General features: G+C 46.3%; 1 protein-coding gene across 2 annotated transcripts; it reads left to right on the plus strand.

Annotated features, from left to right (window-relative positions):
- Positions 1 to 616: 616 nt before the first annotated feature.
- On the plus strand, positions 617 to 23,503 carry DRD2 (dopamine receptor D2). 2 transcript variants are annotated; one of them, NM_001113290.2, is made up of 8 exons: positions 617 to 1,216; positions 16,218 to 16,524; positions 18,634 to 18,743; positions 18,816 to 18,952; positions 19,106 to 19,296; positions 19,512 to 19,598; positions 20,253 to 20,571; positions 21,098 to 23,503. In NM_001113290.2, the coding sequence occupies exons 2-8, from the start codon at positions 16,249 to 16,251 to the stop codon at positions 21,289 to 21,291; spliced, it is 1,314 nt and encodes a 437-aa protein (NP_001106761.1). In that variant the 5' UTR covers positions 617 to 1,216; positions 16,218 to 16,248; the 3' UTR covers positions 21,292 to 23,503. The 2 variants fall into 2 exon arrangements, with proteins under 2 accessions (NP_001106761.1, XP_046759731.1); XM_046903775.1 differs by lacking the exon at positions 19,512 to 19,598 and having other exon boundaries at positions 626 to 1,216.
- Positions 23,504 to 24,315: the final 812 nt, after the last annotated feature.

A 24,315-nucleotide genomic window follows, 5' to 3' on the forward strand; every position in this document is an offset into this window, starting at 1 on the left:
TATGTGAAAAGCTTTCTTATGAAACACCTTGAAATTTAGGGACTTCTAATACTTTGAAAGTTAGGTAACATTAAGGATATAAATGTATAAGAAGATATTAATATATTGCAACAGCAGCTATAGTTTTATCATCCTTTCAAGAAATGGTTTCTCTCAGTGTTTCAATTGCTAAGAGATCTATTTACCATTACAGAGTATTCAAGCAGGAGCACTGCTGAGAATTTCATTCTGTCTGGTTCTCAAACACACAGGACTGTGCTGGGACTTTTCTTCCGGGGAAGAATGCAGAAGAGCGATCTCTCTCCTTGGCATCGATCTGCTCTTTTACAAAGAAAGTATACACTAGAAATAACACCTAGAGGCAGCTCCCCTACCCAGAAAATCCTGCCTCCTTCCCTTCCCTACCCGTACAGGGGGTCACTCCGCATTTTGCCTGCCTTCCACGTGAAACCCGACAGCTGTGCATAGAGCCGGGAGGACGCAGAGAAACCTCGGAGCCTTCGGGGCTCCGCGGGGCTCCTCTCCCCCGGGGTTCCTCCGGGAGAGCCCCTCCGGGCGCCCCGCGGCCGCGCTCCGCCCCTGCCCCGCCCGGCGCCGCTGTCCGGCTCCCGGTGCTGAATCCGCCGCTCGCTCCGCAGCCCCGGGGCGGGAGAGTCGCCCGCCTACCCTGCAGCCATCTCCTGGTCGGCTTCGAGGGGTAAGTTTGCCCCCGGCAGGCAGAGCACGGAGGGAAGGGGACGGATCTCGCGGCCAGCCCAGAGAGCTGGAGTGGAAACAGGTTGTTTGCATCTCAGCGTGGGAGGAAGGGGCGGCTCTGGCTGCCAGCGAGCCCAATGCGGGCTCTGGGAATGGGGATGGAGCTGCCGCTTCTCCACCCAGTGATGTGCTGAAGGAAACGGACAGAGAATTTCTGCAGGAAGGTTTGCTCCCAGATCGCGTCTTCCCGGGAAGCCAAAGCGCTCCCCGAGCTTCTGAAGTTCCAGCAGTTGCTAGCTTGGCTTGGGGTTAACCACAGCAAGGTTCGTCTGCACGAGTCCCAGCTTGTTTTTTGCTCCTCTGCATGCGCACGGTCAGGAAAAGTGCCCCTGAATACTGAAAAGTCTCTTTGGAAACCCGGGAGAGCTCAGAAAAAACCACGGTGGAGAGTTGTGGTGTTTTGGATATATTTCACACAGAGTACTGCTGCCTCTGCTCGAGAAATTCATATGGCTTGAAGGTAAGAGACAAATCTCGATGCTTTTCTGCAAGAAATACAAATGCTGTGAATATCCCAGTAATGGAAGAGAGAGATGAATAGACGGTGTATTCACCACTGCCTAGCAGTGTAAATAAAGACAATGGAAAGAGAAAATATTTGTCGTTTTACCATCAGATCTCTTTTGAAATAGAGTAGGTGAAAGCAAGACTTGAAATTTAAAAACACAGACTATCGATTTTTTTCTTCTAAAACACTTACTGCAAACCAATAAACAATTGCTTTTAAATACTAAAGATGCTAAGAAACTAGGCTTGATTCTAGAAGTTTAATTCTCAACGTTGCTTTCTCATACACAGAATGGAAATAAAGTGACAGGGAAAACTGTAGGAGGAGGATGTGTAGATGGAATATAATGTAGGTACATACCATTTCCCCAAAGAATTAGATTGTTCAGTAAAACTGCTTTAAGGAAAACACTGTTTTTTATCTCATGACACTGATCGGCTTTGTTTTTTATTTTTATTTTTTACATAAAGCAATGTAAAGCTCACATACCTTATAACTCACTTCTCAGTACCAGCTGTGATGTTGAGCTATCGTTCCTAGTGAAGGACATCAGATCGGTTTCTATCACGCTTCCCAGAATAAGCCCTGTAAGGCAAGCTTTCAGAAATCCTGCAAGGTTTATAATAACCTTTGTGGCATGAAGGAAGTCTGAATTATTCATGTTTCTACCTTAATATTTTCCCATTGTCCTTCAGCTGTAAGTTTCATCTGGCTTTTTGAAACCAGAGGAAACCAAGGAGTCAGGGAAGCAGGCGAGAGGGTTGTGTTGGGTCCGGTACAGCACTGAAGTATTTTTGTTCAAAGCTGTTGACTGTAGGTGGTTTCTACACAGATCACACATCCTCACATTAATTGTCAAGTCCCTCTCAGCCTGACTTACCCACATGCAAAGCATGAAGCCATAGAGTTAACAGCATGTGGAGCATGAATCACTGTTCAACAAGTAGAATTTAAAGTCAAAAAGAAGGGGAAAAAAGCATCATTATTTTGTAAGTAGCCAGCCAGAAAACTATGATATAAATGTTCAAATAGATTGCACACACAGTTCACTGCAAAATAGCACGGGTTACATTTTTTACATGTGAAGTGTCTCATTCAGTTGTTCCTCTTTAACCACAGAATGATCTTAAGAATTCATAAACATATCATAGAATCATAGAATCATAGAATCCTGTGGTTATGTTTTTGAAATTACCTAAAATCACTTGTTTGCAGAAATCTAGGAAAAGTCTATTGGCAACACTGCTAACTCCATCAAAGCTGTGTGAAGAACCCTACCAATGAAGTGAAAATAGCACCATCTGTAATTTTTGTGCATTTTTTCTACATTTGTTGTTTTCAGTCTCCAGAAATTCTGCTATTTCAGAATCTATTCCTTATGTCCCATTCTTCAGAGCAGAGTTGTAAAAGCACTTTCTATTGATCTACATAGCGTGTGGTTATCTTCTGCTTACATAGGCAGGGAAAGTATGCCAGGCAAATCTGATGGAGAGGGAAAGAAAGTGAGAAAGGCAGACTTCAGATCTTCTGTCTGTCTGAAATCATAAAACTGGGAGAAATGACTGTGTATCAGCAGAATTACAAAGATGTGAGTTTGGATCCTGCCTTTTCCCTTAATGTTTCTAAAGGTAGCTATAGAGCCACAATTGTCTGATATATATTAAGGGCGCTGCCTTAGGTGAGGTGTCACAGCATCTATAAGGCAAGATTGCAAGTTTCAGACTTCAGAGAGAGTCACGTGAACTTCTAGAAGCCAGGTGAGGCTGGGCTGATGGTACAGGTTAAGTTGTAGCAAACGTGGTCTGTATCAAGAAGCAAAGAACCTCCTTTTTCCTTTGCATTTTCCTTCTGCGCCACTTTCACACTGGTGAAAGGTTCAGTCGTGATGTCAGTTAGGTAAGAGGTCACATGTTGTCCTGCATTCCCACCTGGACAGCACTCCCCCAGCACAGCCCCATATTGCCACGCAGCCCACTGAACTGAGCGGGTTATACCCGTGTGAATCTGCGTGGCAACGGCGGTGTGAATACGCGTGCACCTCTCACGAAGGAATCACAGCTTGGCATCCACTCTCTCTGCATGCACTGCATGCATGCAAGGCAGCAAGCACAAAGATTGCACTTCAATCCTTCCCAGCTTTGCTGAAGTGTAAGGCACCTGCCTGGGAAAAATACTCAGCACTTCCCTTAATGGCACTTCATTGTGGTTTCAGTGTATTCCTCCCCACATGCTCTCGGGGTTGCACACTCGGGCTGTTGCTACCCTTAGCAAAGGCTCCAGGCACTGGTGAATGGGCAGCGCAAGTTACAAACTTGCTGTTAAATGCAACTGGAAGAGAACAGCAGCATTTTGCAATCAGGTTGAAAGTGCTGAGCAATGGCACTGACAGTGAGGACCTGTGACACCACTGAGCAGAAAGGCCTAGCACATACAGTATGATTCCCTGTGCATTCTTCTTCTAAAATTCCACCTTAGCATTAAAACACATACACACAAAAACACTCCTGCCCCCTCACCCCATCCTGTGCTTGCTTAAACTTTGGAATTTATATTTGCCTTTTAAGAGCGTATAGCGCTGATAATTTGATGCATCCCAAAAGGACACAGTAAAACCTCTCGGGAAGCGTAATTACCCTGGATGCCCCTGTGTTCACTGCTGGATTAAAAAAGACAGTTATGAGAAAATGCCATATTTTACATTCTGAATGGATCACTTCAGTCCTATTGGGCAGCTGAATCCACTCCCATGTAACAGCCAAACTGCCCCATGGCTGTAAGAACCCTCAGGACTGATACGAACCGCCTTACCTGTGGGACTCCAGTGTGTTGTATGGAGTTCTCTACCTGTGAAACTGCAGGGAGTACTTGGATAGGAAAAGAAATCAAGCTTCTCCCAGAAGAAAGTAGGGTTTCACATTACTTGGAAACATTTGCACATTGCTATTTCCACTGTGTGACAGAAGCAGTGGAATGAACGTCTAAGTCCTACTGTGTTTCTACAAAGCATTTACTTGCTTGTCTTTAACCCCCTTTTGGCAGGCTAGCCCTTTTTCTCGTGCACTTCTTTATGTAAGTCACCATATTTTTGACAAACACCACGTATGAACTCTCTAATACAACAAGGAACTTTGAAAAGAATACTTGTTTTCAAGTGCACAAGAGTCTGCAGCTCTTCAGATATGAATAAGAAGGATTTGGCCCATGAACCTCATGATCATCTCATAGCAACTCTTCTTCAATTTCACCGAGTGCAGAAATTTCCTCTGGACTCTCAGGGAATCTGGAAAGGAACTTTCTGACATGGACATAGACAACACTTCAAGGCTAAGAGATATAGGATGGGAAGCATGTCCACATAGCATGTAATTTAGCTGTAAGGCTTCCTGGCACAGGGTGTCTGGATGCTAGATGTTCCTAAACATTGCTAACCTAGGTATAAGGGGAGACTCTTGCTAATCTGGGTTAGGCAGTTTCAAGTACAAGGGAAATAAATTCTTCAAGGGGCAATAAATATACAGGAAGGTCACTTGCTCAGTGAATGCCTGAGGTGCTAAATCTTGTATGATGCGAGGCAGCTTGCAGAAATATCAAACACACTGCCCCTTTCTCATGCTCCTGCCCATGCAATAGGTTTCAGTTTCTGCTGGAGGAACAGCGATGGACTAAAGGAAATCTGTCCAACTCTCCAAGGTTTTTCTTATAAGGCTACAGGAAAAAATACAGCAGGCCACATCTTAAAACATAATAAGGTTTGGAACTCAGGGGTAAAAGGTTTGCCAAGATTTGTTTGGGATTGGACGCTGTGGCATTTTACTGAGAAAAACGTGCAGTATGTAGATTTGCTTTGGCTAACTCTTCAGGAGCACACAACTGAGACCGATTAATTTGCAGCAGTGTTGCTAACTAGATTCTTTGGGAAGGGGGAGGCAATTGTTTAAGTCCTGTCAGATGCATCATTCCTTGTGCTGTTACAAAACCAACCTATATTCAATCTAAAACGGTTGCTAATAAGTATTAACTCCCCTACCGATTGTTCCGCTTCAATCATGTTTTCTCTTGCTGTCCTTCATCTGGATATTTTTAGCATTATAATTTTTTAAAAGATGTGACTCTGTGTTCAACTGCTTCTTTGCTGTACATCCCTCCCAATTATCTTGGTGGGTATTTTTCTCTCAGCCCCCTGGAATGGGTTTATTTCTGGTTTACTCTTCCCTGTTGGTTTCCATGTGGTTATGTGGGAGGCTGCACATTCTTTATCAAAGCAGAGAGCCATGATTAGTCCATTCAGAAAATGTAAATGCAGCCTTATGTGTTCTGTAGCACTGGAGAAAGAGGGATAGACTGGAAGGAGCAATAAAAGCAGTCAATAATAGATCGCAGTGCCAAGCCCTGTCGGTAGGCCTGGATGATCAGAGTGACACTTCACATTTCTAATGGAGCTGAATAAACACACCAAACCTGTGTACTGCTGTCTGGGGAAGGCTAAGCAGAGTGGAATCCAGCCCTGCTGAACTAAGTGGAATCCACGGTGGCTGTGCAGCCCTTGCACTTACCATTCAGTTTGATTTTTATCTTCTTTTCTGTGCGTGTTCCATTATTTATCCCGAATTTCAGAATCTGTAGCCTCAGCTGTTTCTGTCTGAGAGCTGAAAACACACTTATTAGTTGATAAATACATGTATCTGATTTTACTCACTTTTCAGGTTGCCAACCGCTAGTGCTGTGGATGCATCAGCAAAATCAACACTATTGAGAACGCACTGCGCAATTTGCAGCTTTGTAGAGAAATGAACCCTTCACCAGCATCTCAGGTTCCTGAATCACATTCTCCTGAACACTAGAATTGAGGAAAGACATCAGAACAGTTAAATGTATTACCCAATGCATTACACCTTGCAAATTACTTGTCTGATCTGAGCACTGGCCCCAAGCACTATTTAGATTTCTCATGCAGTTTGGAGTTTTAACAAATTAAGATTCTGCTTGGCACAGGCACTCTCCTGACCTCCTCTAGCCTCCTTATCTGCATATTTCAAGCTTTCACGTATTTCTGAAACAGTCTGGAGAAGTGTGATTATCTGCGGGACTGCAGGTTGGAGTTCTAACCTTGTTCTGTTTTCTCTGGCGACCAGTCCAGACAAACCAGTCCAGGCAGAGCCTTGTCTACATGCTTGGAAATCCAGCATCTCCCAGCAGCAGAGAGAGCAGGATGCCCCCAACCAGCTCACGGTCCTTTAGCACCTACACACAGATGGAGGAGTCCTAATTTAGTTACCCATGCTTGATAAGCCGCAGTTATAAAGGTCTTATTAATTCAAAAGTCATTAATAACAAATAAATTAAAAAAAAAAACAAAAACAAAAAACATCAATACGATTAAACAGTACGGACAGCCCTGGTTCCAGTATGTGAATCATTTATAATCTCTGTGGGGTTATGGATGCTTTAAAAATGTCTTTGTGATTGTACAGGAATACTTCAGCACACTATGACTGAGTCAATGCGTAAGCTCCTTATTTTCACTTTCTTAATGGCAATCTGATGCTAATAATTAGAGATTTTTAATTATCTGACTAATGGGAGGATCAAAAACTCAACATCCAAATCTGTGTGCTAGCCAGGATTTCTGCATGTTGTGACTGTTGGTTTGTCTTTGGCTGTACAACATGCATGTCACATTGGTCGTGATCCATAAGTTGGGATTCCAGATCTCCCCCAGTGTAAATAAGTAATAGGGGATTATTAAAGCAATTATTCCTTTTGGTGTCTGAAGGGGCTGTAAGAAGGAAGGGGATGGAGTCTTTAGAGGGATCTGTTGTGACAGAACAAGCAGAAATGGTTTCAAACTGAAAAGTGGGATTGAGCCTGGAGATAAGGAAGAAGGTTTGGCACTGAGGGCGGTGAGGCAGTGGCACAGGTTGCCCAGAGAGGCGGTGGTGCCCCGTCCCTGCAGACAGCCAAGGTCAGGCTGGACGGGGCTCTGAGCACTGCTGGAGCTGTGGCTGTCCCTGTGCACTGCAGGGAGTGGCACCAGGCGGCCTCTGAGGGTCCCTTCCAGCTCAGACCATTCTCTGATCCTCCAAAAACGTTACAGTTATTATTTTACAACTGCACACGAAGGTACAGCCAACCTTTGGGCATCTCGTGGTGGCTCCACTCTAGAAAACAAAGAAGATGAATAGAGCAGTCTGTTCTTCGCTGTCAAACAGCAGTAAAGAAGGCTTAGGGATTTCCCAGGACAGCTCTGGGGTAACTGCTGCCCCCAGTCACGACGTTGGTTCTGCAGAGTATTAAGAGCTTGGACTTGCCTAAAACTTAATGGCCAAAGCTATTTCCATGGGCAGTTGAACTGAATCAGCGTTCTGCAGAAAGCAGATGCTTTTCCCACAAGTTTTCATGCTGGCTTTTTTCTCCATTACAAACTCAATAATCTCTCTTTGCTATCACATCTTTAGCTGCAAAGTTCTGGGTTCAGTGCTTCTGACAGAGGTGAGCGCTTCTGGAAGAGGAATTTTGCCATTCCCTGTTCCACACCACCAGTAAAGCCAGAATATTACCTAAATATCCCTTCTAGAACAGAAGCATATGTGCTTCTTCTGAAAGGTGCTTCACTAATAAAAAGAGCTCCACGCGATAACAATGTGCAATTATTCGCTATGTAGGAGGATGTTTGCCTACATATGATGTGTATTGCTTTGCAATTTCCTTTCCAAGTGTTATTTTTATTTATCTGGAGGTTTGTTTGTTTTTTTTTTTTCCCTTACTGTGAAAGAAGAATCAATTAGGAAATTACAGCAGTGACAGGAAACGATGAAAAGAAATAATGATAATAAAGTTAAAATCCCTCTGGTCCTCACATTGCAATTTGGTTAACTGCTGAATTTCTGATCCAGAAGGGCTCAGATAACAGAACCTCCATATGAGATGGTTTATAGGAGCAAGGAAGAAGAAAATAAAAAGAACACTCAGAGGAAATGCTGAAGTAAAGCAATGACTGAATAGGAAAGCTCAGCGATGGGTTGTTTCTCTCAGCACTCCACCTAATAGCATCACACTGAGGACATTCCCAGTGCGTCCGGTGTGACAGCACATTGATCACTGAAAACGCATCTCGTTTCTGAGTGATGAAGTCAAACCATAAGGACTTTCCTGTCTGACCCAACCCCTGCCTGAGTTAGGAACAAAACCATAGGTCTGGTGCTTGCACTTCACAGAACTCCACCAGGAGGGCACAGATAGCACCAGCACTGAGAGGCACTGGAGATGGGCCAACATACCTGGGCAAGGGATATCACATCCACACCTTCCTGAGTCTTTTCTCTCTTCTTGTTGTTGTTTACTGGAACAATATTTAACACTGAGAGGGAATTTGGTGTTATCTCAGTAATGTTACACATCAGTTTGCAGAGAAAAATAAGACACAGATATGGTGGAAAACAGCAAATAAAACCTCTTTTGAATCTCATTGCGAGTTATTTCTTCAAAATGGTATGAGAAGACTGAGCTCTGATGGGAGGACTGAAGGAAACTTTGCAGGATGGGTGTGTTAGAGAGCATGCTCCTTTCTGCAGTGTTACAATACATTTGTTCTAGGAAGGTGAGTGCCTGGCAGAGGCTTTCTTTGCACTTCTCTGCTTATTTTCACCTCCAGCAGACAGGGAGCATTTGTTCAGACCATGCACGCCTTGCTTTTGGTCGCCTCTGCTCCCTTATTTATACTGCTGATGAATAAAACTGTCACTGGAGGTAGCGCTGGCTTTGGCCCTACTTTAGCTTCCACAATTGCTTGTACCAATCACTCCATAATTAAAAACATTAGTGACTCCTTGCAATGTTTCACTGGAAAGACTACCTGCTTCTCCCGTATAGGATGGAAATATTCATGACTATCCGGAGCCCCATTAATGACTTTCTGATTAAATGAATATGCAAACGATATGGAATTTGTAACTCGACAGGTCTGGATTACCCAGATTGTGCACTGGCAAAACATCTGTGTGCTCACCTGGAAAACAAGCATGCCCTGCACCATGGGGGCAAAGCTGCTGCTTTCCCACGGCTCATGCCATGCACCTGGGCTCTGAGATGGTTTCTCTCTTCTTCCCATCCCAAGACATTGGCAGGACAGAGGCAGTCTCCCCTCACCACCTCAGCAGGGCTCGGCTGTGGGGTTCCTGCAGCTCTGGGATGGTGTGAGGGACTGGGTGAGTCAGGCGGGGCAGCACAGCTGTCTCACAGGGCTGTCTGATCGCGTGTGACACTCCTTGTCATACTGCATCTCCCATCAGCTCAGCCAAAGGGCTGGGGGAGAGATGCCCGGCTCCTTCTGCACCGCTTCCCTGCAGTGTGTGAACAGGAGGGGGTGTCCTCAGGTGCCCCGGGGGGGAGAGGGGTGACAGCGCGGTGTCACTGCAGTGCTGTCATGGGGGCATGGCTGCAAATTCCCTCCTAACCTCTGCAGTGTGAAGGGCAGCAGGGGGAGGTCTGGCCAGGGGTTGCAGTGCTGGTGGCTCTCTGCAGGCTGACTCTCTGTAAAGCTTTTGGTTTTGTTGGTGGGTTGGTTTTGTTTGTTCAGAAAAAGCATCTTGCTGGCACTCTCAGACGGGTTTGGTCTCCATATTGCACATGGCTCTTTCTTACGTATCTCCTTGAGACCCAAACACACATGGTATTTCTGCTACCCAAGCTAAGGGCCAAATCCATCTGAAATAATGTCAAAACCTCCAGTGGGAAGAAAACCATGCCCAGCAGCAATAGAACTTCCAAGAATTCACACCTCTGTGTCACAAGTAACAGCTAAAAGGATCTGCTGTGCAGTGAATCTGTGCCCATGAGCCAAATGATTGAGTTAGGAAGGGGACACAAGAATGCAGCAGCACTACAGCTGAACATATATTGCTGGTATAAGAGGTCAAGAAGTGCTGTGCTTATCTGGAAAGCTGGGTGGGGACGTTCAGACAAACACTTGCCATGATGCAGAGCAGGAACGACACGATCTCCCTGAGTCCCTCCCAGCACTGTGGCCACGACTGCTGCTTTGCAGAGCTCAGTTCCTCGATGCTGAGTGCCCACACTGTGAAAGGAGACGGAAAGGATACGTCCTGGACTAAATACGTGTCCTTGCACTCCCATTTCACTTCCAAAGCTGACAAAGGTGGGTGCTGGAAATCAGGATTTAGGCAGAGCAGTGGAGCTGATTTGGGTCAGGGATTAAATGATTAAAAATCATTAGGATTTGAAATTTGAGCAGCACTGGCTGATCTGTACAGGGGAATACATGGAGCCTCCCCACCTCTCAGGGGCTGCAGCCACCTCTGGTCCCCACTCACCACGAAGCACAGAGCATCCATTAAAAGGGACCTTGTGGAAAATATAAGTCATGCACAGCTCAGGGCAAACTCCACCAAACCTGGGAGACAGAGGGGAAAGTGAGAAAGGGAGGAGGAAAAAGGGCCGCTTTGCTTTCCTTTGGAATTTACTTCTTTTGGCAAACATTTTTGCAAACAAGCTTAGCAATAGGAGTGGCAGTGAAAAGAGCAGCTGCTAAATGAATGTTAGATGGCATAAGTGGAAGGCAAATATTTGATATCCTCAATGTGAATTATTATTATTTACTTTTAATAAAGTATGGCTGAGGGCCTCAGTGCTGAGATGTTCTTGTGTTAGGCACGGCATTGATACTGAGAGCCCGACTGGAGGGAAACATTGTATATTCAACCGAAGAATTAACACAATCTATTTCTGCAATCAAATTAAGTTATGCTTTCAAATACCAATCATCAAAACATAGGAGGAGCATTAATCAGACCAAACCAAAGTCTTTTTTAAATCCTTCAACAGTTGCCGCCTTTTAACCAGTACTGAAATGTAGATCATAGACTCATTGAATGGCTCAGGTTGGAGGGACCTCAGAGCCCACCCAGTGCCACCCCCGGCCATGGGCAGGGCTGCCCCCCACCAGCTCAGGCTGCCCAGGGCCCCATCCCACCTGGCCTTGAGTGCCTGCAGGGATGGGGCACCCACAGCTCTCTGGGCAGCCTGTACAAATATTTTGCTCAAATTTCAACCACTTCTATAGATAACTGCTGGGGATGGGAGGGAAGAGATTCAACCTCTTCATTTCCTGAGAAATAACACAATTAGTCCTACCAGTGATTAAAAAGTTATTTGCAGACATTGGTGGATGATCTCAAATACAGAACAAAATCTGAAAGATGGATTAGCAGCATCATAAGGCTGGGGAGCTATTAGATTAGTCAGAGGCTCTACTCAGAGCGATCTAGCGTTAGTTTACATATTAACGAATGAGGGAAAACGGTCTTTGGTACAAAACAGGATGTTAGGTCTACAGCAGTGCAATAGTTAATAAGAAGGGATGTCTTTCTAGTCAGAAGACCTGCCTCTGACAGCAGCCATCTCCATGTGAGAGCACAGGAATGAAGTCGCATACGAGGCTGATCCTACTAATTCAGCCTTCCCATGGCTGTTACAGATTTCATTAGAACCTGCAGTGCAAAATATGGTTATTTCCACAATTTGCTTTTATGTGTGCCCAACAGAAGAAGGGTCTTTGATTTTAAGAAAGAAATTCCTCATCCTTAAACACTGAAAATAAGAAAGAAAGGGACAGACTCTTTAGTGGGGTCTGTGTGATAGGAGAAGGGGAAATGGCTTCAGACTGCAAGAGGGGAGATTGAGCCTGGAGATAAGGAAGAAGGTTTGGCACTGAGGGCGGTGAGGCAGTGGCACAGGTTGCCCAGAGAGGCGGTGGTGCCCCGTCCCTGCAGACAGCCAAGGTCAGGCTGGACGGGGCTCTGAGCACTGCTGGAGCTGTGGCTGTCCCTGTGCACTGCAGGGAGTGGCACCAGGAGGCCTTTGGGGGTCCCTTCCAACCCAAACCCTTCTTTGATTCTGGCTGGGAGTCCAGGACTGAGAGCACACACAGTCACAAATGATGTGAAAAACAGTCCTTCTCTGCCCATCCTTTCCACCAGGCTGAGCACTGTTCCAGTGGGCTGTGTTTGGAGCAGCTCCAGCTTGCAAAATTCTTAATCTGCCAAATGCTGAACATGGTACAGCCTGCCCTGTACCCACGTCTTCTCCAGGAGTGATAGGAACCAATGGCTCTGCACCAGCAGCCTACCAGGCAGGAGCCAGAGCTCCCTTTTCATTACATGGGTAAAGGCAACGAGGATGTTTTCTAGGAGGAAATTATTGCTGGAGGAAGCTATTTATATGTCCTTCCAGTTTGGAAGGAAAACCACTGTTCTGCAGCCCAAAAAGCCCTCCTGTCTTTCCTTCTGGGCACCTGCTAAGCCTCCTCTGAGCAGGGCTGGCAGCTCCAAGGGACGCTGGGGTGGATGGGACCAATGCTGTGAGCTTGGAAACCTGACTGGGGTGGAAATAGTGCTGGGGGTTTCTCATCACTGAGGGAGAGGAGCTGGGGCGACTGTGATTCCCCTCCCTGAGCTGCTGTTGGGTCAGTGGCTCCAACACGGGGTTGGTGCAGAGCTCTGAGTGGTGCTCAGAAGCAAAGCTCAGTGCAGAGAAAACATCCTGTTTTGAATAACAGAGGACTTGAAGACCCCTAGAGACCCACTCTAAAAGGGTCCCCTAGAGAAAGGGAGTGGAGGAAGCTTTTCCACAGGGTTTTACAAAGAGTTGATGGGGAGAACTGTTACATCAGATAGACATGAAGGTTGTGCAGTGCTGAACTTAGAATTCAGTTCCAAAAAACCCAAATCTTTGTCTCCCATCTCTATATCTGGAGGTGCACAAGTAGCTAAACCTGCTGCTTACATAATCTATTGCTGGAGAGAGAACCACCAAGAAATTCAATGAGAGAATATCCAGAGAAGGGCAACAAAGCTGGTGAGGGGTCTGGAGCACAATGGGGTGTGATGGGGAGCAGCTGAGGGAGCTGGGATTGTTCAGTCTGGAGAAGAGGAGCTCAGGGGAGACCTCACTGCTCTCTACAACTCCCTGACAGGAGGCTGTGGTGAGGTGGGGGTCGGCCTCTGCTTCCAGGCAACAGCAATAGGATGAAAGGGAATGGCCTCAGGTTGCACCAGGGGAGGGTCAGGTTGGATATTAGGAAAAATTTCTTCTCCATGAAAGTGGCCTTTAGCACAGACTGCCCAGGGAGGGGGTGGAGTCACCGTCCCTGGAGGTGTTTAAGAACCGTGGAGATGTGTCACTGAGGGCTACAGTCAGTGGGCAACATTGGTAGTAGGTGGACAATTGGACTGGGTGACCTTAGAGGTCTTTTCCAACCTCAGTGATTCTAAGATGAGTAAATTCAAGGGATTTTTCATCAGTGCGAGCAGCAGCAGCAGCAGCAGCAGGTGCTATGGTTCTCAGCCAAGTCCAAATTCACAATATTTTCCTAATTCCTGACCTTGCCTCCTCCTCAGTGCCTGCAGACCCCATGCCCTGCAGCTCCCCATTCCCTGCCTGCTGCCTTCCTTGCTCTCTAGGCCGGGAATTCACCACGCACAGCAGCTCAGGGCTCATATGCAAGGAGCAGCCCAACTGCTCAAGGAGCTGCTTCCCCTGACACAGAGCTCCTGGGCAGGGAAACAAAGCACCTCCTCCTCCTCTTCCCCCACCTCCCTCCTCCAGCACATCGCCATCTCCCTTAATTGTGGTGCCTGCGTTGCGTTCTCGATGGAGCCCAGTAAACAGCATCAGGAGACATCTGCAGGACAGAGAGGCTGTCAGTTTGACAGCTTTCCTGTGGCCCATCGATTCCACATCTTCTGAAGAAAATGACAATATTCAGGAAGGCACTGTAGTGTACAAACATCGCTTAGACATTGATTTCTGGGAAACAGAAATGCCTTTGGAGCAAATCTGTCTCTGAACACCTTTCCCACGCAGCCTTGGGCCGGATTGGAGCTGCACAGAGGAATCAGGGCAGGCAATGGGCACAGGGCTGTGACCTTGCTGCTCCATCCTGCCCTTGACCGCTCGGTAAATCCGCAGCTGGATTAGCTCAGGCACACTAACAATCCGTGTGGGCTCCCAGCCGGAATTAAGGTGGCTTTGCCGCAGTTAATTCAGGATGGAATTTGTTCTGTTTCGGGGCTCTGCCCACACCTGCGTCCCACAGCCCTGCATGAGCAGCCCCGGCTCTGTGCTGCCCTGGCAGCGGTGTGCGGAGCTCCGACCCCATTCCCACAGGGCTGCAGGTGCCCGTCCTCCCTCTCCTCTACATTCACGATCCCATCCCCCGGTCTCCATCCATGCAGCTATTTGGATCAAAGCACTGAGGACACCTCCTTTCAGGGCAGTTTTCTGAGTGCTGCTCTGTCCTCTGCCGAGAATCCATCAGCAGTGAAGGACCACAGAGCACCGTCCTCTTCTGGGCAGCACCAAGAGGCACTTCCCAGTTGGGCAGGGACACTGATCCTCCCTTCCTGCTTATGAACTAACACCAGACCTTCCCAACTTTCTCCTGAAATGAAAATACAGGAGAAGGATGGCGGTGCAGTTGGGTTTGCAACCAGAAGCCAGTTTTATGCTTTTCCCCTTTTTTTCCACCAGACTAAAAGCTGAAACAGACCAACGCCATTACACTGAGTTACAAGAAGCACAAGGTCAGCCTATTACTCTGCTCTGGAAAATAATCTTGCTGTTCATCAAGATGATGTGACTGTGGCTTGCACAAAATGGTCTTGGAAACACCTGTGCAAGATGTGCTGAACACAACAGCACTGCAGTTCTAACGTGGGACATCGCTGTGCCTTTCAGGAAGGGAAATGGGCTGACCTTGAGCCGTTCTGCTTCCCAAACCAGAACCCAGCCTTTACCAAACCTCCTGGTGACCAAACACCCTTTCATGCCCATTCTTTTTCTGGGGTCTGGAATGAACCTGACCCATGGCTTTGTCATTTTGTGCAGTTATCGAGTTGGAAATGAACCGCAGTCAGAGCTTGGGAGCTGGAACAGCCAAGGGGCTGAACCTGCACGTACCAAATCATTCAACTCCTTTTATACTTTCCAGATACTTTTCTATGTTCATGCTTTTTTTTCCCCCCATCCTGCATTATATGCATGTTTCTGCCTTCTGTAGATAGCTTTGCATTATCAAAGGCCAACAGGAGAAAAGAAGAAATTGTCGCTGCATTTAGCATTGATTTTTTCCCCCTTCACTCTGAGTCACATAAGCTAACATTTAATTAATTTCTGACACTTTGACAGTTTTTAAGAAGACATTTGTAGAGCTATCAAGTGCCGCTGATAGCACTGTCAGACAGACACTTTTTGAATTATCAGCTATTAAGGACCCATATGCAACAAATTTCCAGGGTTTATTATACAAATTGTTCTCTGAATGAAGAAAGCGCACAAAAGCTCAGTGAAACATAAAGCAACCATTGTTCCCAAGTGAATTTGATATTTGCAAATGTTTTGCTATTTTGATCACTTACGTGGTTTTATAAATCTAATTCGCTTTGTCTTTTAGTGAGAAAATTAAATGGCCTTTTTTAGGGTCTGTTAAGAACGTGGCCAGATTTTCTAATCACAGTGGTCTTTGTGGAGCTTGGCAAATATGAAATGGGTGATCTCAGGAGGCACTGAGAGGTGAAACAAGGTCTGTTTCAAACCTGAAACCCCCAAACAAGCAGCCAAAACCTCCAGCTGCTTTTAAACAGCTCTTGCCTTTATTCTTTGACTGCACCCTCTGACATGTCCCCTTTTCTTTATGTAATGACTGCAACTGATAGCCCAGACTGCAGAAATACGGGGGAATCAACCCAAAATGGAAATGAACTTCCCAAATCCCTGCCCAGGTACCTGACCATCAGCTGTGGTCTGGATGTCCGTAGCACTCCCATTTAGCAGCCATCTTCACGTGGGAATTCAGGTGCAAGGCCGCATGCGCACAGTCATTTTGGTTTTATGTTACATGTCAACATTTGACTGTTTTTCCAACACCTTCTTTGTGCAGGGTGGAGCTGGGACCTGGCAAGTTCACCTTCATGGATCCCCTGAATCTATCCTGGTACAACAGTGGGGACAGGAACTGGAGCAAGCCTCTCAATGAGTCCAGTGCAGACCAGAAGCCTCAGTATAACTACTATGCTGTGCTGCTCACCCTCCTCATCTTTGTCATTGTGTTCGGCAACGTGCTGGTCTGCATGGCTGTGTCCAGGGAGAAAGCCCTGCAGACCACCACCAATTACCTGATCGTCAGCCTGGCGGTGGCGGATCTCCTGGTGGCCACTCTGGTCATGCCCTGGGTGGTCTATCTGGAGGTAGGTGGCCCAGCTTTGCCTCCCAGTACTGAATGGTTCTGGTAACGGAGTACCCAGGGGGGAGGTTTAGCAAATTGGACATCGGCTATTTCCAGACCTCCAGAATTTCCCCAGAAGTGTTATTAGAAAGAGTTTCTTCTTAGAAGGAGTGGTTAGGCATTGGAGCAGGCTGCCCAGGAAAGTGGTGGAGTCATCATCACTGGAGGTGTCTGAGGAAAGGCTGGATGTAGTATGGAGGGACATAGTCAGTGGGCAGTATTGGTGGCAGGTTGGACTAGATGATATTAGAGGTCTTTTCCAACCTTAATAATTCTGATTCTCTGTTTTAAATTTCCTAATAGTTGATTTACTCAATAAACAGACATGATAGCAGATGACAGGTTCACTTGAAAATATGCTATTGTTCAGAAGGCTGAATTACCACCCAATTACATTGAAAATCTGGCCTATAAATCCAGGGATCAAGAATGAAAGATCTCAAGTTTGTTTTCAAGACTGTACCAACAAACTGTACATTCCCAAGCACAAGAATGAGCCTGAAACAACATCATGGGTGTCACACTAAAACTGCACTGAGCAGTAATCAGAAAACTATTCCTGAAGGACTACAGTAGTGAGAAGAGCAAGCAGTTGTAGAAGTAGGTTGTAAATCCAGAGCTTTTATGTCACAATATATAAGAGAAACAGACTCACAAGTGAGCTACTTGTCACATTACTGCCGTTAGCATGTCGTTTCGGTACAAAAGAGCTCTATGCTTCTGCAGCACAGAGCCATACTTGAGTGGCACATTGTTTTAAGAAAGCCAAATACTCCCCAAATACTGTTTACCCGACAGCAAAGGACTCTTGCAACAGTAAACAGCACAAAAGAACGAAATACGCCTCTAGAGGAAAGAGTGGAGCAGCAAAAGCTGTGCTTCCCCCTGTCCTTGGCTGGGATGGCTGCATTCCTCAAGCAGCCAAGAGCTGGGATGCTGGCGACTGACAGAGAAAGCATAAGACTGGAACTACACCGAATTTGCAATTCATTTTCAGGCATTTCATTAGGAGAGGAAGTGATAAAACAGAGGCAAGCAGTGGAAGAAGCCATAATCAATCAGCTCGTTAAGTATTAATGCAAAGCAAAACAAACCTGCTGATGTGACACGGGCTGTCGAGAAGCCACAATACTAATTATCACTCCAGTTAATTGTTGTTTGTGTGGCACTTTAAAAATGTAAAGCACTGTGCATGTGCTGGAGCATATTAACATGACCACAGGCTGGTTGTGACTGTAGCTAATGCCTCTGGGATTAGTTACACTCATCTATTGTATTTCTGTCTGACAGCAGCTCTCATGCTGCGAGGAGCCCTGGCTCTCTTCGGACCAGCCATGGGGATCGCAGTGTTTTCCATACACTCCAGCCCGTGAGTTCAGGAACGTGATTTTGTACAGCCTTATATCTGGCTGGGAACCTTTGCCTTCGGGTGAACTCTAGTTGAAGTTACTGATGTGACTTTGTCTCTTAAGAGATTTTTTAATCACCGAGTATTCATCTGTCACTCAAGCTTCAATGCAGTCATTCTTTCTTTCTTCTTCATGCTGCCTATGGTTATGTATATCAGAGCAGAAATAACTGAAGAATAGTTATCTTATTCATTCTATTTTCAAATGCAGTAGGGCTCTATTTTTATTAGAGGGAAATATACATTTTCCATCACATGCCAAATACAGTAGTCCTAATAATTGCTATTAAACTTAATTTTCAAAGTTCAGTTTCAACAGCAAAATACAAGAGAAAAAGTCTACTGGTAGCTAGAAGCGTTATCTCCCAGTCTTTGTCTTTATCACAACAAGTAATGTGTCAAAGGATTTTCACTCTGAATTAAATTCATTTAGTTCACAAAGATTAATGCACATTAAATGTCTTCCCTGGTTTTGTAAACGAAGACACAAAAGGAAGGATCCTGCTTCCCTGTTACTGATCCTTGCCATGTGTAATTAAATTTAAAGCATGTCTAATAACTACAACTAGTGTTGCTTGGGATATACAGTTGATGCCTGATCCTGTCTGACCCCTCCATAGCACTCCTTGGGGATTTCCTGCACTGAGTGCGTTCTCTCTGCAGGTGGTTGGGGAGTGGAGGTTCAGTCGGATCCACTGTGATATCTTCGTCACCCTCGATGTCATGATGTGCACTGCCAGTATCCTCAACCTCTGTGCCATCAGCATTGACAGGTGAGGGCTCTGCGGCGACAAACCCAGGGCAGCACTTGCAGAATAACGCAGGTCTGTGCCCTCCCGCTGCAGGTACACAGCCGTAGCGATGCCAATGCTGTACAACACCCGCTACAGCTCCAAGCGCCGGGTCACCGTCATGATCGCCGTGGTCTGGGTGCTCTCGTTTGCCATCTCCAGCCCAATCCTGTTTGGCCTCAACAAGGCAGGTGAGTTGTGCCACCTGCAGCTGGCTGTTGGCATCTACCTGGCTCTGTGGGGTAGAGTGCTCCTTCCACTCTGGGCGCCCTCTGATAGAGGAGGGGGAGGTTGGTGCCGATCCAACAGCAGGGGCAGCGAGCCCGAAACCCTCTGTCTTCCAGATGAGAAGGAGTGCATCATTGCCAATCCTGCCTTCGTCGTGTATTCCTCCGTTGTCTCCTTCTATGTCCCCTTCATCGTCACCCTGCTGGTGTACGTGCAGATCTACATCGTGCTCCGCAAGCGCAGGAAGCGCGTCACCACCAAGCGCAGCAGCCACGTCCTGGACTCGGACACGCAGGCGCCTCTGAAGGTAAACTCTGTGGCTTCCTTCCTTCACTAAAAACTCAAGGGACACTTGCCTCCATTGCTGCCTCTCCAGAGTAGTTCTCCATCTTAGCACCCTAGTCACATCGATTAATTTCTGCTTCATGCCCTGTGCTTGTGTTTCCACGTGCCTTCCCTACCAGCAACCCTTCCTAATTACTATCTGCTTGTGTAACCTATGAGCCGGTGCTTGCCCCTTAGGACAAATGCACTCATCCAGAAGACGTGAAGCTCTGCACAGTTATTGTGAAGTCCAATGGGAGTTTCCAAGTTAATAAGCGCAAAGTGGTGAGTGTTAAAGAGAAGTGGTAGTTTTTCAGAGCGTTCAGCTTCCCCCTTTTCTCCCTTCTCAGGACTCAAAATGAATTTATGCAGTGTGGGAGAAAAATAAGCTAAGAACAAAGGTTACCATTCAATCTCAAAATTTAAATATTCTTCCTGTTCCTTAGAGTGAAGCAGGGGGTTTAACACCACACAGCTCGAAAAGCCAGACTAAGCTCACCTAAAGATCAGCTATAAAAGCCATGACATTTTAACAATTTTTGTCTCTTTGATTTTCTTCTCCTCTCTATTATTTACTTTATGTCTTGGACTGCATTGGGTGTGTTGGGTTTTGCTTGTTGATTTTGTTTTTATTCACACCGTCAAAACTGAAATCAAATATGTGGGGAGTGGAGACAGTGTCCCTCCCATCTCTGGGAGGGACGCCCACTCTGAGCAAGAGTCATTTCCTGCAGTTCTGTCAAACCCATCTACCCAAATGTATTCTTACGTGTAAACAACTTCTAGACCTTTCTCCAAGGCTCTCCCAAAAAGGCAGGGAGGGAGAAGAGGTGTTGATTGTTCTTCAGCATCATCCAGCTTCACTCTGTAAGAAACGTTCATTGCTCCTCCCTGTATATTTACTTGTCTTTATGGTGTGGGCATTTGCTTCTCACCCAGGAGGCGGAAAGTCACATAGAGATGGAAATGGAGATGGTGTCCAGTACCAGTCCCCCTGAGAGAACACTTGCCAAGCCAGCAGCACCAAGCAACCACCAGCTGGTTGTCCCCATTGCCTCTAGACGGTGCACCTTGGACAGCCCTGGGAAAGTAGAGAAGAATGGACATGCCAAAGAAAACCTACACACAGCCAAGGTCTTTGAGATCCAGTCCATGCCTAATGGCAAGACGAGGAGCACTCTTCTCAAGGCTATGAACAGGAGGAAACTCTCACAACAGAAGGAGAAGAAAGCCACCCAGATGCTAGCCATCGTACTTGGTGAGAGCACACATTGGCTTCACCTTGTGTTCCTCAAGACAGGCAACAGCTACTCAGGGTTAAGGCACGCAGTCTGAATATTCGACACAGACTGTTTTCCCAGGTCCCTAAAGGAAAAGTTCCTCTCGGTTCATCAGAAATCTGTTTGTGTAAGCAGGCAGGAGTCTTCCAGTAGGAAGGCTGCATCCCTCAGCCAGGAATGTGGCACGGGGCTGTACAGAAGGCTCAGGAAGCTGTCCAGCTGTCCAGTGTTTGCACTGCCAAAAGACAGGGGCAAGGAAGCTCATGTGCTTTCTAATACCGCTTGTAGCACAAGAGGCAGCGTAGTTCAGTAAGAAACTGGCACCTCTGAAGGCCAGAGTTTTTGATGTAACCTGTCTATTTACGGCAGCAAAGAATTTCTTTACCACTTGGTTACTCAGGATATAGACAGAGACATATCAACAAACAGAAGGTTTACTGTTCTCCATCTCAGAAATTTCCCAGTTTTCAGCAATCAAGATCTGTCTCTTTCCTTTCCCCCCAGGTGTTTTCATCATCTGCTGGCTCCCGTTCTTCATCACTCACATCTTGAACATGCACTGCGATTGCAACATCCCCCCAGCAATGTACAGCGCCTTTACGTGGCTTGGATATGTCAACAGTGCTGTCAATCCAATTATTTACACCACCTTCAATATTGAATTTCGCAAGGCTTTCATGAAGATCCTCCACTGTTAAAAGTAAAAACATTAACCGCATTTTTACGAATGAGAAAAAGAAACCAACGCCGTTCACGCGCACAAACAGGCAGCCATGGAGAGGTCTCGAGCTCTTGCGCTGGGCATGAGGAGCGCAGTGCCACGGAGTGCCGTGCCCACACGCCTCTTGGCAGGGACATCACGAGGATCTCCATACTGAGGTTCTCCCACTCCTTTGGGCTCCCGGATATCCATCCCAGGGGCACTTCTAAGAGCTACCCTCACACTGTGTTTGAAGTGGAAGCAAAAATCGAGACACACTCGCTTGATTCTTGCCTGTGGCCATCTAACCTTGAGTGCATTAAACACAGACACTCGCAGAGCCGCGTGCAGGCAGTGATGAGTCACTGCTGCTGGCTCGCGCATGGAGTCACCGATACGATTCTCACCAAAGACAAGAGCATCTTTTCCGCTTTGCAATAGGAGCCAGACAGAGCTTGCAGAAACTCCATACAATATCTTTGCCTTCACCTCCAGCTGACTTACCCAGTATCAAACTGCTGCAGCCCTGAGGGAAAACACACATACAAATTTAAGACGTTCCCAGGTGGGTTAAGAAGGCACTGCCACCTATGGATCCAAACCCTGCAACAAGCAATGGGCAGAAGGAGGAGCAGGAGCATGAGTCTCATGCAGGACCACTACATCAATGTAAATACGAGTAAATAGGATGAATTGAACAGAAGTCCAAGCCAAAAAATAAAAGGAGAGAAATTAAAGAAGTGATACTTTGTACTGCACAGTGTGCACTCGGATCAAACAAGACGCCAACCATCACTGATTGTCAGCCAGCCCAGCAGCAATTTCTACCCACCAGCATCTCATCTCCAGACTCTCAAGAAGTAAAAGCCAGGTGAGGAGTGATAGCATGATGAATGTAGAGACATGAAGACTGTGACAGGAGAGACTGTGCATCTGGGGCCACATCCATTTCAGATGTGAACTTGGACAGGACAAGTTAGGTCCAGATCTTCCCACCTAACTTTAAGGCACCATAAAGCCAAGGATGACCTCGGATATGATTTACCTATGTTTCTCACAGACAGTGTGTAAAGTAACGTCGTGCCTAATTTAAATTAGCAGCAAATGAGATAAAGACTGTGCATTTTGGAAAAAAAGCCAGAATAAAAGCCCAAGGAAGTCCCTAGCTAGACCTGCTCTGTGTCCAGGTGGGACTCTGGATGGGTCCAGATGTTTCCAGCATCTTTTACCCTCTGCTGTGTTTCATAGTTTAAAACAAATGGAAATCCATAACAGCATAATGTCACCACGCTGACTCTGGCATTGCCAAATCTAACTCTATGCTTATCGTACTCAGTTCACAATATATTTTATAGTATCTCTGTAAATAAAATACAGTAAGATGAATAAATTGACATGGAAATAGGTCTGGCTAGAAACTGATGTAGGCTCTGGAGAGCTTGATGATGACAATAGCCATATGCAGAGGCAGGCTCCCTCATTCCAATCACCTCCTGTTTCCCAGAGAAGTTAAAACAATCCAGAGAGCAATATAATCCCCTTTTTCTCTATGCAGTTTGTGGAATATCCACGCAGTTTCCGCTTTAGATCAGACAAAGACCGCTGCCAAGCAGCGCTTCTTTTATTATCTGTTTTTCCTGTATTGCTAACAAAGTGTTTTCCCATGGGATGGGCTGCGCAGGCTGTATGTGTTCCAGCTGTACATCAAGGAGAGACTGCGTCAGGCAGCTGTAATGCATGCTCTCAGTTGTCTTCTGAAACCAAGGCAGGAGTCCCACCTTTATCCGAAGCCTTCCCACCTAATCCTCTGTTCCTGGAAGAAGCTGATAACCAGTGTTATTAGTATTTTGCCCATGGGCTTTTATAACATTTGAACGTGGCTCTTCGAAGTCTGGTCACAGCTATAAATTTAAATTACAGATGCCTGAATGTGTAACTCGAGGTCTCAGGCACAGGAGTCAGAAAAGTTTCAACCAGGTATGTGCACACAGTGGTGGGAATCAATTCAGACTGTTCTTAATGGAAAGATTCAAAGAATCATTGAATGAGAAAAAAAACACTGATAAGCCCATGCTTATTTTTCTATCACATTTACAACAGCAGAAATGTGCCATTTGACTCTGTGAACTGCCAGGTGAGGAGATGAATCGAAACAGAAAATAATATGCATGTACACAAAAACGAAAACAATTAAAGCATTTGGAAGTTGCCATAGGTGATATTTCCTCTGTACCAATGCCTGGTGTGGGCCCTGAAAATTACCCAAATGTGGATAAAATCTCAACCTTGTGCCATAACTTTACCTTCTGTTCAGTGTTAACTCAGGATGGGACAAAACCACCATCTGTCCTTGCTTACTGAATCCAGCTCAACACACCCAAATTCGAGTTCATCTAGTGATGAACAGCTCTTCCAAAACACCATGGGGAGAAAGAAGTTCTCAGGAGCCCGTGTTCTTCATAAATTTGCTAATTAGGATAAAGAAGGACGGGTATATTTTCATAGAGATTAAGTATTTTTTGAAAAGAATTACCCACAGCCCATCATCGTGGAGAGACCTCATTGCAGCCTTCCAGCACTCGAAGGGAGTTTACAAGCAGGAGGGGAACGACTTCTTACATAGGCTGATAGTGACAGGACATGGGACTTTAAAAGGGGAGATTTAGGTTGGATTAGGAAGCAATCCTTTCCTCAGAGGGCGGTGAGGCACTGGCACTGCTGCCCAGAGAGCTGTGGGTGCCCCATCCCTGCAGGCACTCAAGGCCAGGTGGGATGGGGCCCTGGGCAGCCTGAGCTGGTGGGGGGCAGCCCTGCCCATGGCCGGGGGTGGCACTGGGTGGGCTTTGAGGTCCCCTCCAACTGAACATTTCTGTGATGACCATTAATCTCAATGAGGTTTTAAGCCACCTGCTCCTAACACTCTGGACTCAGAGGTGTTCTATGGGAATATCTGTATCCCCACTGTCCTTGGGAAGGCAGAAATGCCATGTCTGCTCATCTCCTCTGCAGCAGGTTTGCCTTT

Source organism: Gallus gallus, chromosome 24 (assembly GCF_016699485.2).
Source record: "Gallus gallus isolate bGalGal1 chromosome 24, bGalGal1.mat.broiler.GRCg7b, whole genome shotgun sequence".
Lineage (NCBI taxonomy): Eukaryota > Metazoa > Chordata > Aves > Galliformes > Phasianidae > Gallus > Gallus gallus.